The sequence below is a fragment of the Centropristis striata genome, chromosome 22, assembly GCF_030273125.1.
Source record: "Centropristis striata isolate RG_2023a ecotype Rhode Island chromosome 22, C.striata_1.0, whole genome shotgun sequence".
NCBI classification, from domain to species: domain Eukaryota; kingdom Metazoa; phylum Chordata; class Actinopteri; order Perciformes; family Serranidae; genus Centropristis; species Centropristis striata.
Genome location: NC_081538.1, coordinates 17,408,694 through 17,424,921, shown reverse-complemented (window position 1 = coordinate 17,424,921; position 16,228 = coordinate 17,408,694). Strand labels below are relative to the sequence as shown.

General features: G+C 40.0%; 1 protein-coding gene across 2 annotated transcripts; it reads right to left on the bottom strand.

Moving 5' to 3' along the window:
* Positions 1–357: 357 nt before the first annotated feature.
* LOC131960657 (amphoterin-induced protein 2-like) lies at positions 358–5,869 on the bottom strand. Of its 2 annotated transcripts, none has more exons than XM_059325919.1 (2): positions 5,800–5,869; positions 358–3,611 (listed from the first exon to the last, which is right to left on the bottom strand). In XM_059325919.1, the coding sequence occupies exon 2, from the start codon at positions 3,526–3,528 to the stop codon at positions 2,014–2,016; it is 1,515 nt and encodes a 504-aa protein (XP_059181902.1). In that variant the 5' UTR covers positions 3,529–3,611; positions 5,800–5,869; the 3' UTR covers positions 358–2,013. The 2 variants fall into 2 exon arrangements, with proteins under 2 accessions (XP_059181902.1, XP_059181901.1); XM_059325918.1 differs by lacking the exon at positions 5,800–5,869 and adding an exon at positions 5,648–5,660.
* Positions 5,870–16,228: the final 10,359 nt, after the last annotated feature.

Here is a 16,228-nt window from a genome sequence, read left to right as displayed (position 1 = left end):
CCTGAACACTATGTTGCAACTAAGAGTGCTAGCAAGTGAGCACAGAAGTGAAGAGAAACAATAAGCTAAAAGTGCTGGACAATAGCAATGGCTAAAAGTAAAGTATAAATGGTTGGCTTAAAGTAAAGGATAAATTGTTAGCTTAAAGGGTAAATGGTTAGCTTAAAGTAAAGGATAAATGGTTTGCTTAAAGGATGAATGGTTAACTTAAAGTAAAGTATAAATTGTTAGCTTAAACTATAAGATAAATGGTTAGCTTATAGTAAAGGCTGAAGTAAGTAATGGTTGAAAAAGTAACAGACCGGGGAACATAGGACCCTTTTTGGGAAAAGCAGGGAAAAAGGGTCCTATGTTCCCCAGTCTCAAACAAAGAGGGGAACATAGGACCCGGGGAACATAGACACGCTCCTCCAATACACAGTTAAAAAAGTTAGCTAAAAGTAATGGACAAACAGTTAAAATAGCTAGCGAATAAATAAAAAGGATACGTAGTTAAAACAGATAACTAAAAGTAATGGAAAATGGTTAGCTACTTGGTGTGGCAATGTGGCTAATAAGACGTTATGAAGATAATTGAAAACTAAAAGATAAAAGACTAGTAGAGTTGACATATTAAACAAAATGAAATTATAGATAAAATGTATAAATTATTCATAGAGCAGCTTCGGTTTCTCCACATTTTTACATTATCATTAAACTGACCTAAAAACTGAAATTTGAATTAAGTTGATTAAAGAAATATACACGGTCGACCATAAAGTTGAAATAAAAATGTTTTTGACCTCTGTCCATGAAATGATTGTGACAATGAGATTTATTCTTGACACATAAAGTGTATATCTTCTCAAAACTGTATTAATCAATCTCTTCCAAACATATCACAATGAAAAACCACAATTAACAGAGCATTGTGTCTGAAAACAAAATGATTTCAACTTAATGGGCAACCGTGTTTTACAGTGGGTTTGTTACACTGAAATAGCTCCCTTCTGTGGCTGGAAACGAGCTGATAAGAGTGGTGGGACTGAACCAAAACTTGACAGTTGTGGGATGTATGCTAAAATGCTTTGAGGGTTGAGGGGAGCTGTAGAGGTGGGTTATAATTTTTTTTGTTTCTTTGTCACTTAGAGTGACCCCTTTCACAGCTCTTGTTAAAAAAAAAGAAGAAGAAAATTAATGCAGCTTTAAATGTCACTTTCAGTGCTTCTGTAGGAACAACACAAACAAAATTCCTTTTACCTCCATTGTATTGGGATGAAGACAGAAATCTCAGAGACTGGTATCTCAAACATTAGAGTTTATCAAATGCATTTGTTGTCAGAGTGAACACAAATCTGCATTCTTTATGGCAAAGACATTTTGTAGGTTTCTATCTAAATGTCACACAGTTGACTACTGTATGCCTCACATGCAGTGCTTTTTTGTGTGCATGTAATAAAGGAACTCTCACAGGGTCATATTTGATTTACATTATGAGAAGAGGGCATGTAGCAGACACTGCATGATCTGCAAAACATCAAAGTTCAGATAATTTCACACATATCACAGACATGTTTTGAAAATAATCAACAGTATGACAGGTGGTTAAAAATAACAAGGGTCACTGTGATGTCATTCACAAAGTACATACTGTATAAAGACCATCAATGCCTCTAGTAGCTCATCATATGAGGTGTGATTATTCCTCTCAGCTCAATTTAAAACACCACCCACGGCTATACGACCTTTGTGATCTTTGCAATAACAATTTCCCGCATTAGCAGTGAATTTCCATATGAACTTTTAATGTAAAAAACAGACACCACTTACAGTCGAGACATAATTGAAATACTCCCTACAAAAGGACTGCATTTTCAGCTTCAGACCAAACACACAAACCCTACAGTGCATAACTACTTCACAAGAATCACAGTACATTTTCACATTAAATGGATTTTGTCATTATGTACTGAAACAAGACAGTGAGAGTAAAGCAGGGGTCCAGACTGGTTGAATACAGGAATGTGCGTCTTGTTATACCACATGCTCAGGGTCTGTGAGGGTCTGTCCTAATGTCCTACTTCCATTCTTGAGAATTCCCTCAGTGGTAACATGACCCAAATTCATTGCTGGTGTTTTCGGACCACTGATATCAGAGTCCTCTGCCTGAGGCTCTAAGAAAGCCACCCTCTTTCCATTTGACCTCCGCTGTCCTGACTCTACCTCTCTGGGGTCTGAACAGAGGATGATGGCCCGTCCGCCGCACCCTCTCGACCCCCGGTTGTCCCGGCATCGACAGGGAGTGAGGTAGAGGTAGAGCAGTACGAGTATGATGCTGATCACGCAGGAAGCCAGGGTGGTGAACGCTGTGTTGAAATGTTCGGCACCGCTGCCGTGTGCTAAGCCGCTGGCGGAGGCGGTGCTTACATTTCCGACCATCACAGTGACATCCAGAGACTCGTTGGGGTCGTAGTGGCGCCCACGGGCTGCCACGCACCTATACATGCCCGAATCCTCCATCAGGGCTGCTCGAATTTCAAGGGTGCCATTGGGGAAAACCATTAGGTGGGCACTCGGCTCATCGGTTGATGAATTCACCACAGTCCTGGGGGTAACCCAGAATACCCCCAGCCCCTCCTGGGCTGGAGAAGCCAACCCTGGACATGGCACTCTGAGCCATTTACCAGGCTCTACTTGGTAAGTTTGTGCCTCAAGGGGCATATCTGAAACTACCTGCTGGCTACATTCAGATCCCGGTCCTGAACCGTCTAGACATGGGTATTCACCTTTGAAGTCCACCAGGGGGCGATACTGTTTCCACATCCAGTACTCCAGCAAGGCCAGTAAAGCACAGTCACAGACCAGAGGGTTCTCCTGCAAATAAATTCCACCTTGCCGGGTGAGAGACAGCAGGCTCTGGACAGGCACCTTGGAGAGCCTGTTGTAAGACAGATCGAGAAAGGTCAGATTACGAGGCCCCCCAGGTTCCCAATAAATCTCCAGGGGGAAAGCTGTAAGTCTGTTCCCAGAAAGGTAGAGCCTCTGCAGGTTGTAGAGTTCGCTGAAGGCCCCTGGGTTAATTTGGACGATCTGGTTGCCAAACAGCAGCAACTCTTTCAGTTCCTTCAACCCAGTGAAGACGGATGAGTTCAGCACTGTTAGGCGGTTGGAAGAGAGGTCCAGGTGGAGGAGACGCGGCACCACAGTGAAAGAATTCACCTCAATTCGGCTAATGGAGTTTCGGTTGAGAACTAGTGTGGCAAGCCGGTCAAACGGACTGGAAATCCAGTCCAGAGAAAGGGCAGTGAGAGCATTGTGGCTCAGGTCCAACCTCGTGGCATAGCTCGGGAGATCAGAGGGCAGCACAGACAGATTGTGCCCGCTGCAGGAAATTATATCACTGGCACAAAGGCAGCAGGGTGGGCAAATGGCCACAGAGGGAGGGAAGCCATGACACAGGGAGAGCAGCAGGGCGGCAGCCGCAGGGCTCCAGCGGCTGCCTCCAACACTCTTGGTCTTGCCTAAAAGCTGGGAGGCAATAGGACGCATCCTGGTGTTCCCTCAGGATGGCTGCTCAGGTTACTGTCTCACTGGGTGTACACATGTCAGGTTTACAAGCCTCTCATAGTGAACTGAAGAGACACAGAGAGAGGAAACAAGGAAGAGGGAGAATTGAAATTAATCTCCTTATTTTCCAGACTAGTTTTTTTTTTTTTTAATGAATGCTGAACAAATCAGTTCAACAGTCATGAAGTAAAACACATTTTTCTTCCACATTAGGTGCATTCCCTTTTTTCATCATAACTGAAAATAAGAATTAACAAAACAGTATTATATCCATTTTTGATTGGTTATTCTAAAAAAATATATATCCTTATCAAATACAGTCTTTTGCATCATCTGCACAGAATAACTGTTAGTAGCTTCTGGAACAAGTGTAACTTAATCCAAACATGTTAGTAATGCACACTCTTGCTCCATATTTCCTACCAATACAATGCAAGCTGAGTACTTGCCCAAGCTCACAACAATAAAATGTTTTCATGTCATTTTATCCTTTTAATATGCATATCTTTTAATAATTATTTATATTTGACTGTTTACTCAGAATGTTTGTTCCTCTAACACCTGGCATACATCTATCCATCAATCACCTGTTTAATTATCTCTCTCATTAAAATTATGGCATCACAGTAGAGCTGCAAATCAATTAGTTGTGAACTATTAAATTAATCACTGACTATGCTGATAATTGATTGGTTCGAGTATATTTTTAAGAACAAAAATCACAATTTCTGCAATGTGAATATTATCTGGTTTCTTTACTGCTCTATAATAATAAAATGAATATCTTTGAGTTATTGACAAAACAAGACGTCTGAGGACTTCATCTTTGGCTTTGGGAAAGACATTTTTCTTTTTTTTTGACATTTAACAGACCGAATAGCTATCAGTGGATTGAGGAAATAATCGACAGATAAATTGACAATGAAAATAATTGTTACTTGCAGCTCTATATTACAGCCTGTTGCAGTATTTAATGTAGTATCCTACATTACAAATATTCGACAAGAAAACTCCAGCATGAATTATTCAAATCTACCTCAAACTGTTCTTATAATAATATGTTTGGAGCTGCAATGATTTTCTTTTGCAGCTCATCTTTAATGTGAAGGCTTTGGGCATTTTCCACTATTTTCTGACTCTCTGTAGTCGATTAATCAAGAAAATAATAGGCAAATTGTAGGAAAAGAACTGTATTTGTGTAAGTATAAGTAAGAATATTTATATTCTTTTTAAATTAGCACAATTAGTAGCAAAAAGTCACAGACTGTGTTATAGAATGAGTGGAATATGTAGGAAAATGTATGTGGATGACAGATTAAATATTCCATATTATTAGTATTAGCCCAGTTTGTCCTTTGCGGTCTATTTTTCTTTTCTTTTCTTTCCTTTTTTACATTTTACAGACCGAATTCCTATCAGTGGATTGACAAAATAATCGACAGATACATTGACAATGAAAATAATTGTTACTTGCAGCTCTATATTACAGCCTATTGTGGTATTTAATGTAGTATCAGCCTAAATTACAAATATTCTACAAGAAAACTGCAGCATGAATTATTCAAATCTACCTCAAACTGTTTCCTCAAACATTTTCCACTATTTTCTGACACAAACAATGAGTCAATTAATCAAGAAAATAATAAGCAAATTATAGGAAAATAACTGTAAGCAATAATATATTTATATTTTTTTAAATTAGCACCGTTAGTAGCAAAAAGTCACAGACTGTGTAATAGAACGAATGAAAAATGTAGGAAAATGGATGTGGATGATAGATTAAATATTCCATATTATTTGTATTAGCCCAGTTTGTCCTTTGGGGTCTATTCCAATATAATGTGCCTCAGAACGGATTTTACGACTTTTTAAAAGACACAAACAGAACTAGCAGGGCACAGAGGTCATGTCTACCGTGTGAAAAATAATTAATATATACGCCCGGTGATTCGCAACCGCTCCTAAATGTATCTGGCTTCTTCCTTGGCGCTCGTAACACCCGTTCGTCAAGTTTCACAAAAATCAGACCAGTAGTTTTCCCGTAATTCTTCTGAAAAACAGACAAACAAACAAATAAACATCACCCCAGCCGACAGCTCACCTTTCCGCCCACACTGCTGCCCATTCACATCAGCAGCTCGTCTGCCTTCATATCAACACGCGCTCTCCGGACGCGATGCAGGACCGCGTCCCGTACGTGAATCCAAAAAATCAACCAATAAATAAATAAATGGAGAAAGAAAGGAATCCTACCGGCAACTTCGCCCCTCAGCAAATGATCCAGCCAGAGTGAGGAGGAAGCAGGGAAACTGCAGCTGAACTGTTCACCTGCAGGTCGGGTTGCATGCTGCTGTGGGAGGGGTTGCCCTGGGAGTAAAAACGGAACACATCACCAGGCAATACACCAATAATATGAGAGAGGGGGTTGTGAGGAGAAGAAGAGGAGGAGAGGGAGAAGGTGCGGGAAGAGAGGGTACAGCATCAGCACCAATAACTCAAATATGTCTGAGTTTATTTAGTTATTCTTCCTCTCGTACATTTTGGTTAGGAGAAGTTATGGAACATAGTGTCTCCTGTGAACATCTATAGCTTCAGTATAAAAGCTGGATCATGAAACTAGGTGGCAGAGAGTCATATAAAGGTGTTTGTCGCCCTTGAAAATCCATCCATCCATCCATTTTCATCCGCTTATCCGGGGCCGGGTCGCGGGGGCAGTAGGCTAAGCAAAGTATTCCAAACGTTCCTCTCCCCAGCAATGACTTCCATTTACTCCTGGGGGACCCAAAGGCTTTCCTAAGCCTGATGAGATAAATAATCCCTCCAGTGTATTCCGGGTCGACCCCAGGGCCTCGTACCAGTCAGTGCCTGGAACACCCCTAACGGGAGGCGCTCAGGAGGCGTCCTTCCCAGATGCCCAACCCACCTCAGCTGGCTCCTTCCTACCATAGAGTGTATATTAATAATGGACGTGGTCACTGTGACGTCACCCATTGGTTTGTGGACTGCCCGTCGGAAGCCTCGAGTTCACCGACGACACTGACATTAATTGACATTAACATTAATTGGGATGTTCATTTTGGCTAGCAAAAACAAACACAAAATTTATGTTACTTACCTAAGAAAAATGAAAAGCGAATCCTTGGGAGTGTCTGTTCGTGCAACCAAACGCTGAACAAGACATTTTTGCTGAGCAAAACGTTCAAATAAACTGTCATTAAGTGAAAATACAGTGAAAGGGTCAAAGTTAAGAGACCAAATCGGTAAACGTCCTTTTTTATATCTATATAACGTTATATATAACTTTATTGACACGTTGCCGTGGATACGCATTGTTCTGCTTCTCTCCTGATGACAGCTCGCCTTGTTAGTGACCTGTCAATCAAAGGTAGCCCCGCCCCAAATCAGACGATTCTTTACCTTCTATTTTCTTCTAAATGGGGCCATTATTTGAACTATTAACATCAAATTGTCTTGAAGAAGATTTTTTACTAGCAATTGAGACTATATTGTTGTCTTTAAAAAAAATTTTGAGGTAATAAATCAAGTCAGAAGTTTTCTCATTTTGCATTGAAATGAATGGACAGATCTTTTTTGCAGCCAAACTCAGCGCCCCCTGCTGGAATTTTCGGTCGAATGCAGCTTAAGGCACTTCCTGGTTTGCCGCCCTTCTCAGACCCGGAGGTTGACGCCTGCTTTCAATGCAAAGAAGCAGCGGCTCTACTCCGAGCTCCTCACCCTATCTCTAAGGCTGAGCCCAGCGACCCCAGGGAGGAAACTCATTTCAGCTGCTTGTATCCGCAATCTGATTCTTTCAGTCAATACCCAAAGCTCATGACTATAGGTGAGGGTTGGAGGGTTGACTGGTACATTAAGAGCTTTGCCTTTCTGCTCAGCTCCTTCAAAAGTATCTTGGGAACCTGAAAATATGTTTACTAAAATGCTATAGAAACATCTTAAAATAAACTAAAAGAAATGTTAACCAGATAGTGAAATAAAGCTGCACTAATTAATATGTTTCTATCAACAACAGATCAAATGACATCATGTAATGTGCAACAAGTCCTCCAACCCAAGGAACCTCAAGTCGGTGGAAGGAGATTAACAAGTCCATATATCTAAATGCAACTGTTGCAATTGTAAACATGTGACTATTGTAATTGGTCATATAGTCACGTTTTTTTGGTTGATTTTTTTTTAAATGCATGGATTAAATTAGAATAAATGTTTGTTTGTTATGTAACGTAAGTGACGTGATGTAATTTATTAAATACCTAACTTACGTACATCACATAAGTTAATACTTTCAGTTTTATACAGGACACTAACAGCTGTCTTAGTCGAAGTGCTGCAATGTTTGAAGAGTTTGGAATCAGTTACAATTAGTTGGTTAAGTTGGCTTACGTACATAAGTTAAAATATCTTGGTATTGATTTCACACAAGACACAGAAAATGGTCTCTGTGGTCAAAGTTCTGTGTTTGTTTATGGATTATGGTTTAGGTTAAAAGAAGCATGTTTGTTATCTAATTTAAGTTCCGTATATTAGCCTATGTTATGTTCATGATGTAAGTTAAGTCCGTTCTTGTAAGATAGCTCATTAAATGTGTCATGTTAAAATATATCAACATTAACTTTTGGTTTCACACGGTTCACAAACAGCTGTCTCAGTTGTCTCATTAATACCTGTAAACGCACAGAGGGTGATCTACAAATAGTTCTTGATTTGCACACGTTTTGCTATCCACAAATACAAATTTGTAATTTGTAACTTGTATTTAGTTTTTTACAAATAAGTGTGTATTTGTAAATATTTTGTGTATTTGTAAATACCCAATTTTCAATTTGTAAAAAAACAAAAAAGACCCTTGTACAACTGAAAATTCTGTTTGTGAAGTGTGACTCTGCATTTGTGAATCATCAATCACACACACGCATCTTTTTCCTCAAAGGCGCATTTTTGAGACATTCTGTTGAGGAGGGCGGGCCATTGAGAATCACCAGCTGTTTGTGGATTCTCTTACAAGAATGTCTCAAAAATACGTCACTGATGAAAGAGATGAGTTTGTGTGATTGGCAATCCACAAATGCTGAATCACACTTCACAAGCAGAATTTTCAGTTTTACAAATGCCTTTTTTTTTTAAATAAAGACACATTTATTTGTAAAAACCAACACACGTTACAAATCCTATGGCGGGCCATTTGTGAATCACAAGCTATTTGTTTGTGGATGTTTGTGGATGTGTGTGGATCTTGTCAAGAACGTCTCAAAAATGCGTCTTTGAGGAAAGACGTGCGTGTGTGTGATTGATGATTCACTAATGCAGCGTCACACTTCACAAACGGATTTTTCAGTTTTACAAATGTCTTTTTTTGTTTTTACAAATGGAAATTGAGTATTTACAAATACACAATATATGTACAAATACACACTTATTTGTAAAAAACAAAAAAACAAGTTACAAACTAGAAAATTTCCTCTGGGGAAATTCTGAAAGGGCCACGGGGGCTACTGCCGGTGTGGTTACACTATGATGAGATTCTTCTGTGTGTGTGTGTTTGTGTGTGTGTGCATGTGTGTGTGTGCGTGTGTGTGTGTATGCGCGCATGTTATTGAAGCATGTGTATGCATGTGTGAGGAGTGTGCACGGTTACGCGTATGTGTGTGTGTGTGTGTGTGTGTGTATCTGTAACTGTAATCATATCAAAGATCAAAGGCAATCAGAGTAAGATCAAAGCAGAGCAATCAACAGAAATAACTGCCACCTGTCGAATGTTCCGGAAGAGTGACAGCAGCCAGAGGTGGACAGACTGGAATTTCTGGCCTTGAACAGAAAGCATTTTTGGCAAAACCATAATACCTATCATTGATCTGACTTCACTTTGAGTGTCCTGAGTTCTTCCTGAACGTCTACATATGTTGTTTTTTTTTTTTCAAAGAAAAATGAAAAATAGCTTTGTTAGAGCGATCTAAAAAAACTGTTACATATCCCTTTTTCAGAAATCTTCCTGCGTATTTAATATGGGAGCCAATGAGGCTGTTGGTGCATGTTGGTGGCGCATCTGTGCATGCTACGCCCAAACTATAACTCTGATAGCTTTACCAGAGGATTGTGAGGGAGAAGACAAATTATGTACTATGTTTCTATGTTTCTCCAAAATGATTATGGTCATTGAACAGGGAGCAAGGGGATTGATAAAAAACTGTATGACCTATCGAAACGTGGATTAATACACCGATACACAAGACTTGTGTCTACTGTTTAAAGTTTAAATAGAGTCTCTAGGTGAAATTATGCCGTAGAAGTAGACGTTTAAAAATATCCAAATATTGTTCTTTTTCGCTCATTTTTTTCAGTTTTAGTCGCGAAAAACATATTCTGTAGAGAAAAGTAATAGCACACCGATCCCGATCAAACCGCACGTTTTGATACATAATTTGTCCTGCAACTCTTCAAGTTGTAGGACTAGTAGCGGGACAAAATTGCGTCCGGAAGAGGAAGAAGAAAAAATCCACAGTATAACAGTAGTGCTCGGTGCGATTGCCCCGTAGCCCTAATTAGAAATTTGTATTTGTGGATAGCAAAACACGTGTGCAAATCAAGGACTATTTGTAGATCACCCTCTGTGCGTTTACAGGTATTAATGAGACAAATTTAAGCCCATACCTAGCAGCTTGTGATTTCTGAACAGAGAAGGTCAATGTACATGCTCACTCTTTCATTATTGTCTTAAATAAATAGGATTTATAACATTTATAAAAAGGATTTTACTCTCCTCTCATCTGTTCTGCAAAAAAACAAAGTCTATCAGGAGTAATCTCTTAACGTGATAGGAGTTGTATGTAGTGATGAATCTGCCTTCTTCTGCAGTTTACCCTTTATATCAGCCATCTTCATAAACATTTTTTGACCAAATTGATTTATATAACGTAATCATATAACTTGCTATTTACTGTATGTATATGTATATTGTCACTTCAAAAGGTTTAGATATAATTCTTGCAAGCTGATGGCTCATAACCCCTGGAGAGATTACCAAGCCACCCTCACTGCAGCATTATGCAGTTAATGGTGCCTCAGCAAGGACGATTTGGTTTAATTAGAGATAACATCATTGCAATTAAACATCTGTGACCTTAGCATGTCTTTTTCATTTTCACCAAGCTTCAGCACTGCTGTGCAATGTGCTGTTAAAGGTCTACACGAGCCGAATCATGTGCCAGAGAAAACGGATTGAGTTGTAGAAATAAGCAAACAAACACTGTTAGAGCTTACAAAAATTCCCTTTGCCATTTTTCCCTGTAAAATAAGAGCAACGTTTTAGGATTTGCTTGCTGAGGCAGATATTTCAGATGGCGTTAAGCTGTGCAAAGGGTTTACATAATCCCCCTCATTTTTCAACATGTGTTTATCCATGTAGTGTTGGAATACAAAATTTAGTCTGCTGCCTTATTGATTCACTTAATGTGGCCACATTTGGTCTTAAGTGTTCCTCATTATGGTGACATGAAGCTTTATTTTCTAATATGCCTTTTATCCGTGCTTCAGGAGCTGTTTACCACTGTGTGTGTGTGTGTGTGTGTGTGTTTGTGCTAGCAGATGGCGTCTTTCATACCACATGAAAGTATTCTTCTACCTAATCAGTTTGTCAAGGTTGTAAGCTGTGAGCTGGAAGCTCAGCTCAACTGTTTTTTTCCCTTTTTTTCTCTCGTTCGATCACTTATCCTCACATATAGAGCAAATTCAGAACCCAACAAAAAAGGGGGAAAGAAATCAATTGAATTCTCATTACAGAAGATGAGTCAACTCCATTAGCTGTGAGCGAAGTGAGTATAAGGCCTGTTGTCTTATAATCCAGACTTCAGTCTAATCACGAGGCACTTGTAATTATGAGGTTTCCACCCGGGACACGGTGACAGACAAGTGGCTGTAGGTTACCATGGTGCCGACCATCAAAGGGGATGTCCTCCTGGGATTTTTGCCAGCATGTCCATCTCCGTCGTGTCGTTGATGTGCAAGGGTTGAAAGGAGCAAGATGTGTCCATTTCCTTCAATCCAGATCCCATTCTGGATACCGTGGTAAGTAATGAACAATGATAAGACTGTGCAGAATGTGGAACATACTCTATAAATACATTTCAGCCCTTCACCTACTGTTGCCTGCAGATCTTACCTGGCAGTTGGGTCGAGTAATTGCATCTATTTCGCATTCCAGGTGTAAAACAGTTTCTGATTGAATGGTTACGTCAAACGCCAGCAGGACTCTGAGAGTTGGCTGAGGATAAGGGTTGTAGAGCTGGTCTAGATGGTTTTTAGTTTAGCTGCAGTTCAACGACCCATCTATCTGTCCATCTGTTGGCTCTAACCACTTATTACTTTTCAGGGTGATGAGGAGACCATCCTATCACCCCAGCAGGCTTTGAGTAAAAGTCACGGAAATATCCTCAACTATAGAGAGTGGGTTTACACACTGCAAATGATTTGGTTCTTACCAAGATAAAAATCAGCACTCTTCTGGTGCTGGTGTTTACTCATTATCCAGCTTGACAAGCTAGCGTTAGCTCGTTAATAACAGTAGTAAAGCAGGCTGGTATAGTTTGCAAGACTAAAGACACGTTTTTATTCACTAGCCCTTTTTGGCCCATTAATTTTTCAATCTGTTAAAATGTATATGTTCTGTGCTTTGTCCCATATCAGTTAGTGTTGGCAAATATATTTGTGTGTGTTGTACTTTTTAATTTCATTCAAGTTATTTTATAGCCCCTGGAGTTCTTAAGCTGTGTTTAAATGTGGTGTATAAATCAATTTAACTTGCACTTACTACAATGATGGCAATAATTGCAATGCAAAGTGTTTCAACAAAGAGAGAGTGAGAGAGTGAGTGTGTGTGTGTGTGTGTGTGTGTGTGTGTGTGTGTGTGTGTGTGTGTGTGTCTGAGTGTGTAATGGAGAGAACAACTTCTAACGTTCAAACAAATCCTGTTAAGTTTTTGCACTATCAGTTCTGTTTTTGTAATAAGGGGTTGGAAATGAATGCTTTTGAAGAGTGAAAACACCATGCTCAGGGGTAGTGGGCAGCACATTTCTGCACACTTCAGTCCATCCTGGGATTCTTAACCGGCGACTCTCCGGCTACAAGCCTATATAACCTGAAGGCCATGGACTGCTCAACCCGTCGAGTTGCCCCCTGCACTTCTGCATTGGTTTCAGTTAAAGTCCCAAAGGTTTATGCTTACTTACACATAATTTTCCCACCAAATAGGACAAAACAGGCATTAAGCATCTTTTTTCTCAAATGGATCTTCTCATAATTAGACATTAACAGCAGATAATAGTGTTCACTGCGAAGGTTAGGTCAAGTTCTCAAAGGAGGCAGCAAAATGAATGATACAATTTTGTGCCAAAACTTTCATTTTCAAATCCCATTAAACACACAGTATTCGAGAATAATTGTGGAATGTATTTAGAGCAGTTCCTGTTTTACAATAAATCCAATTGTGTCATTAAACGTCACTGTAACAGATCACAGCCATAATGTTTGGAACTCTCAGTATTAGTTATCTCCATTTGCAGCACTTGAACTTTAAGGACTGGGTTTCCAAAACGGAACTGTGGTTTGAAACACCAGATGGGAATAAAATAAAATATAGTACAAGAGAATACATAATTAAACGAAATACAGAGAAACTGAAAGCTTTGCTGCACTAGGCTGTATTCCATTACATTTTTACACGTTGAGTTATAACCTGCTGTTTTCACACGTGTTGTCCTTTATATAAAACATTTCCTTCATAAATTGGGGCAAAACCCGCTGAAAAAAAAATCTGACAAAACCTTGAACTGAAGATCAATTCCATCTGCAGCTTTTTCTGGGATTTTGAAATGGAAACGCTGACTCAGTCTTAGCAAAAAGCAGTGATGTAGTTTTACATAGTAAGCTGTGCTAGGACTAGCCGAGTCAATATCAGCAGTGCTAAGTTTAAAAGTCAGAGCACAGAATACACTTTGGTGGACCAGAGTAACAATAAACAAACTTTTTTAGTTGGTTGGTGGCTAAAAGACGTTGTAGTGTGACTCACATCCACAGCAGTACATTCGTTCTCTCCAAAGCCACCAGACTCCTTTAACAAAATTACTAAAATAGCCATTTGATATTGAACATACATACTTAGACATAAAATTGTGTGGACTTGAATACATAAGTAACACTACTGCAAACCTGCGGAATAATATAAAAACCTCAAAAACAAAAAATAATGGATTGTATGGAAGAAATATCCTGTCTTTTATCGAGAGCGTAGATTTTCAGTTTGAGAGCATGATTTTATTCCTCTTCTTTGACACAGCTCCTTCTCATGCTCAGATTGATTCTCCTCATGCTCACATATTGTGCTCTCACTCAGATATCTACTGCTTTTTTCTTCTTCTTAAAAAATCACATGCTTGTGCTCACATTTCTTCTTCTTGGACACAAACATTTAGCTTGCATTTAAATATGTCCTGTGCACGCTCAGTTCTAAAGTCTGCACTCTCAAAACTGTGCACCACTCAGACCAAGCACGTCCTCTCAGGTCGAGGTATCTGTTCAGACTGAAGGATGTCCCTCCCTGCGCTTAAAATGTTTCACCAGCCAATAGGGAGACAGCTAGATAGTGGACCAATCAAATGACGAATGTCGTGTCTAGGGTGCGTTCCTTCGTCCTTTTTGAGGCTCCGTAGAGGCGGGTGGTATATGGTCTGTTTGTAAAACTGCTTAACTGTGTCACTGAAAAGGAATAAAATCATGCTCTCAAACTGAAAATCTACGCTCTTGAATATAGATGGATAATTCTTCCATAGGATGGGACCTTTAAAAGAACATTGCCCTAATGTTTTTTTTCAGAATTTCAAAATCTCGGTCCTAATTGTGCCATACAGAGCCTGGTCATTATTGAAAGATAAAATCAGCACTATGAAAAGAATATTTCAGCCTGCATACTTCCTTATGAGTGTTGACCCCTTCCTCAGAGTGCTTCATCTTACTCTCCTCTGTCCAGCAGCTGCTGTTAATGAAGACACTTCAAACATTGGAAGCTGTGACAGGGCCGAAGAGCTGCCTGTGAGAATGTTTTTAATGGGGGGAAAAGGAATTTCCCATTATGCAGTCGAACAGCATTTTTCACTAGAAGCTCCCTTCCTGGTGAATGCCGATGGCTTTTAACCTGCGTACCTACGATGTACGTAAGCTTGCTGTTATACATTTAAAGAATAAATTATGCAGCTGTTTCAAAGACATATGGACAAAATCCCGGACAAGTCAGGAAAGGTCCACATACTTTTCTTGTTATTGGCAACTGAAGGCACTCGGTCTAGGGTGGCCTTTTAGCAGCTGCCTTAGCCATGAGGTTTAGTGGTAATTAAATCCCAGAGGACAAATAAAACATTTTACCTGTTCTACCTTTGACTTATTTCTTTGTGCCATATAGCTCTATTGCACTATTAAAAGCACATCAATGAGCCACACTGGTTCACCTGCTGACAGTTCCTTCACAGTAATACCTGCTGGAAATACAAAGCATTAAATGTGTATAAATAGGGGCATGGTCGGACCGCAATGGAGTAAGTCGTGGGTGGAGTGAGCTCCCGCTAAGCCTCTACTTTAATTTAGTTTAGTGCAGCATATCACATCCTATATTGCGGTAAGCTATTTCCAAATATAACTTAGAAGTGTAGCAAGCTAGTCAAAGGACGTAAATGGCGACTAAATTGAGGAAGTATAAATTCACGGGTCCCTGCAATGCGAGGCCCAGGTGAAACGGCTCTACCCTCATCGGACCATGGAGATATGGATATATCAGGTTTGAAGTCAGAAATACTTCTCTCACTGAAGGAAGACATCTTGGCGGGGATAAAGGCAGAACTGAAAAATGCTCCTGTAGAAGATTTTGACTTTATCAAGAGAGAATACAAGCAGTGAAATCTGAGATTATCAACAACAGGGCAACGTTGAAGTCAGAGATTGAGCAAATGACGGTTAGCATCCAAGAGGTGGAGGGTGGGCTAACAGCATGGTTGGACAAAGTGGTTACTCTACAAGACACGGCCAGTGCTTTGAGTGGGTTTCAGTCACGTGATTATGATGGAGCGCGAAGGCGGGGTGATTTCAAATGGAGGGCAGGAAGTAAACATCGGTAGCCTAAACATGGAGAAAACCATAGTCCGCACGATAGCCCACTAACGTTAGCACGCTAGCTCACTCTATCAGTTACATTGCTGTTAAACAAATCAAATAAGTGAATGATACACGTTTTAGTTGGTCTCTCTCAATGGCACCGAATTGGTCTTGGTCTCGCTAGCTCGTTAACGTTGGCACGCTATCGATCGCCCGCTAACGTTAGTATGCTATTGATCGCCTGCTTACCTTAGTTCACTATTGATCGGCCGCTAACATCAGCATGCTAGCTCACCCGTATCAATCACACACGTTACCAAATTAATGACACACATTTTGGTTGGTCTCTCTCAACGGCACCGAGTTGGTCTTGTTGGTCAGTTAGCCCCGCCCCCAGCCCCTGACCAAGCGGTTCGCGGTTCAAGACCAGCAGAGATTTGGTGCCGATGTGGAACCAGTTGTGGCGTTGTTCAGTTAGCTTTTTACATTTCTCACCTGTATGGACTACAACATTTGGTATTCTAAAATTGCT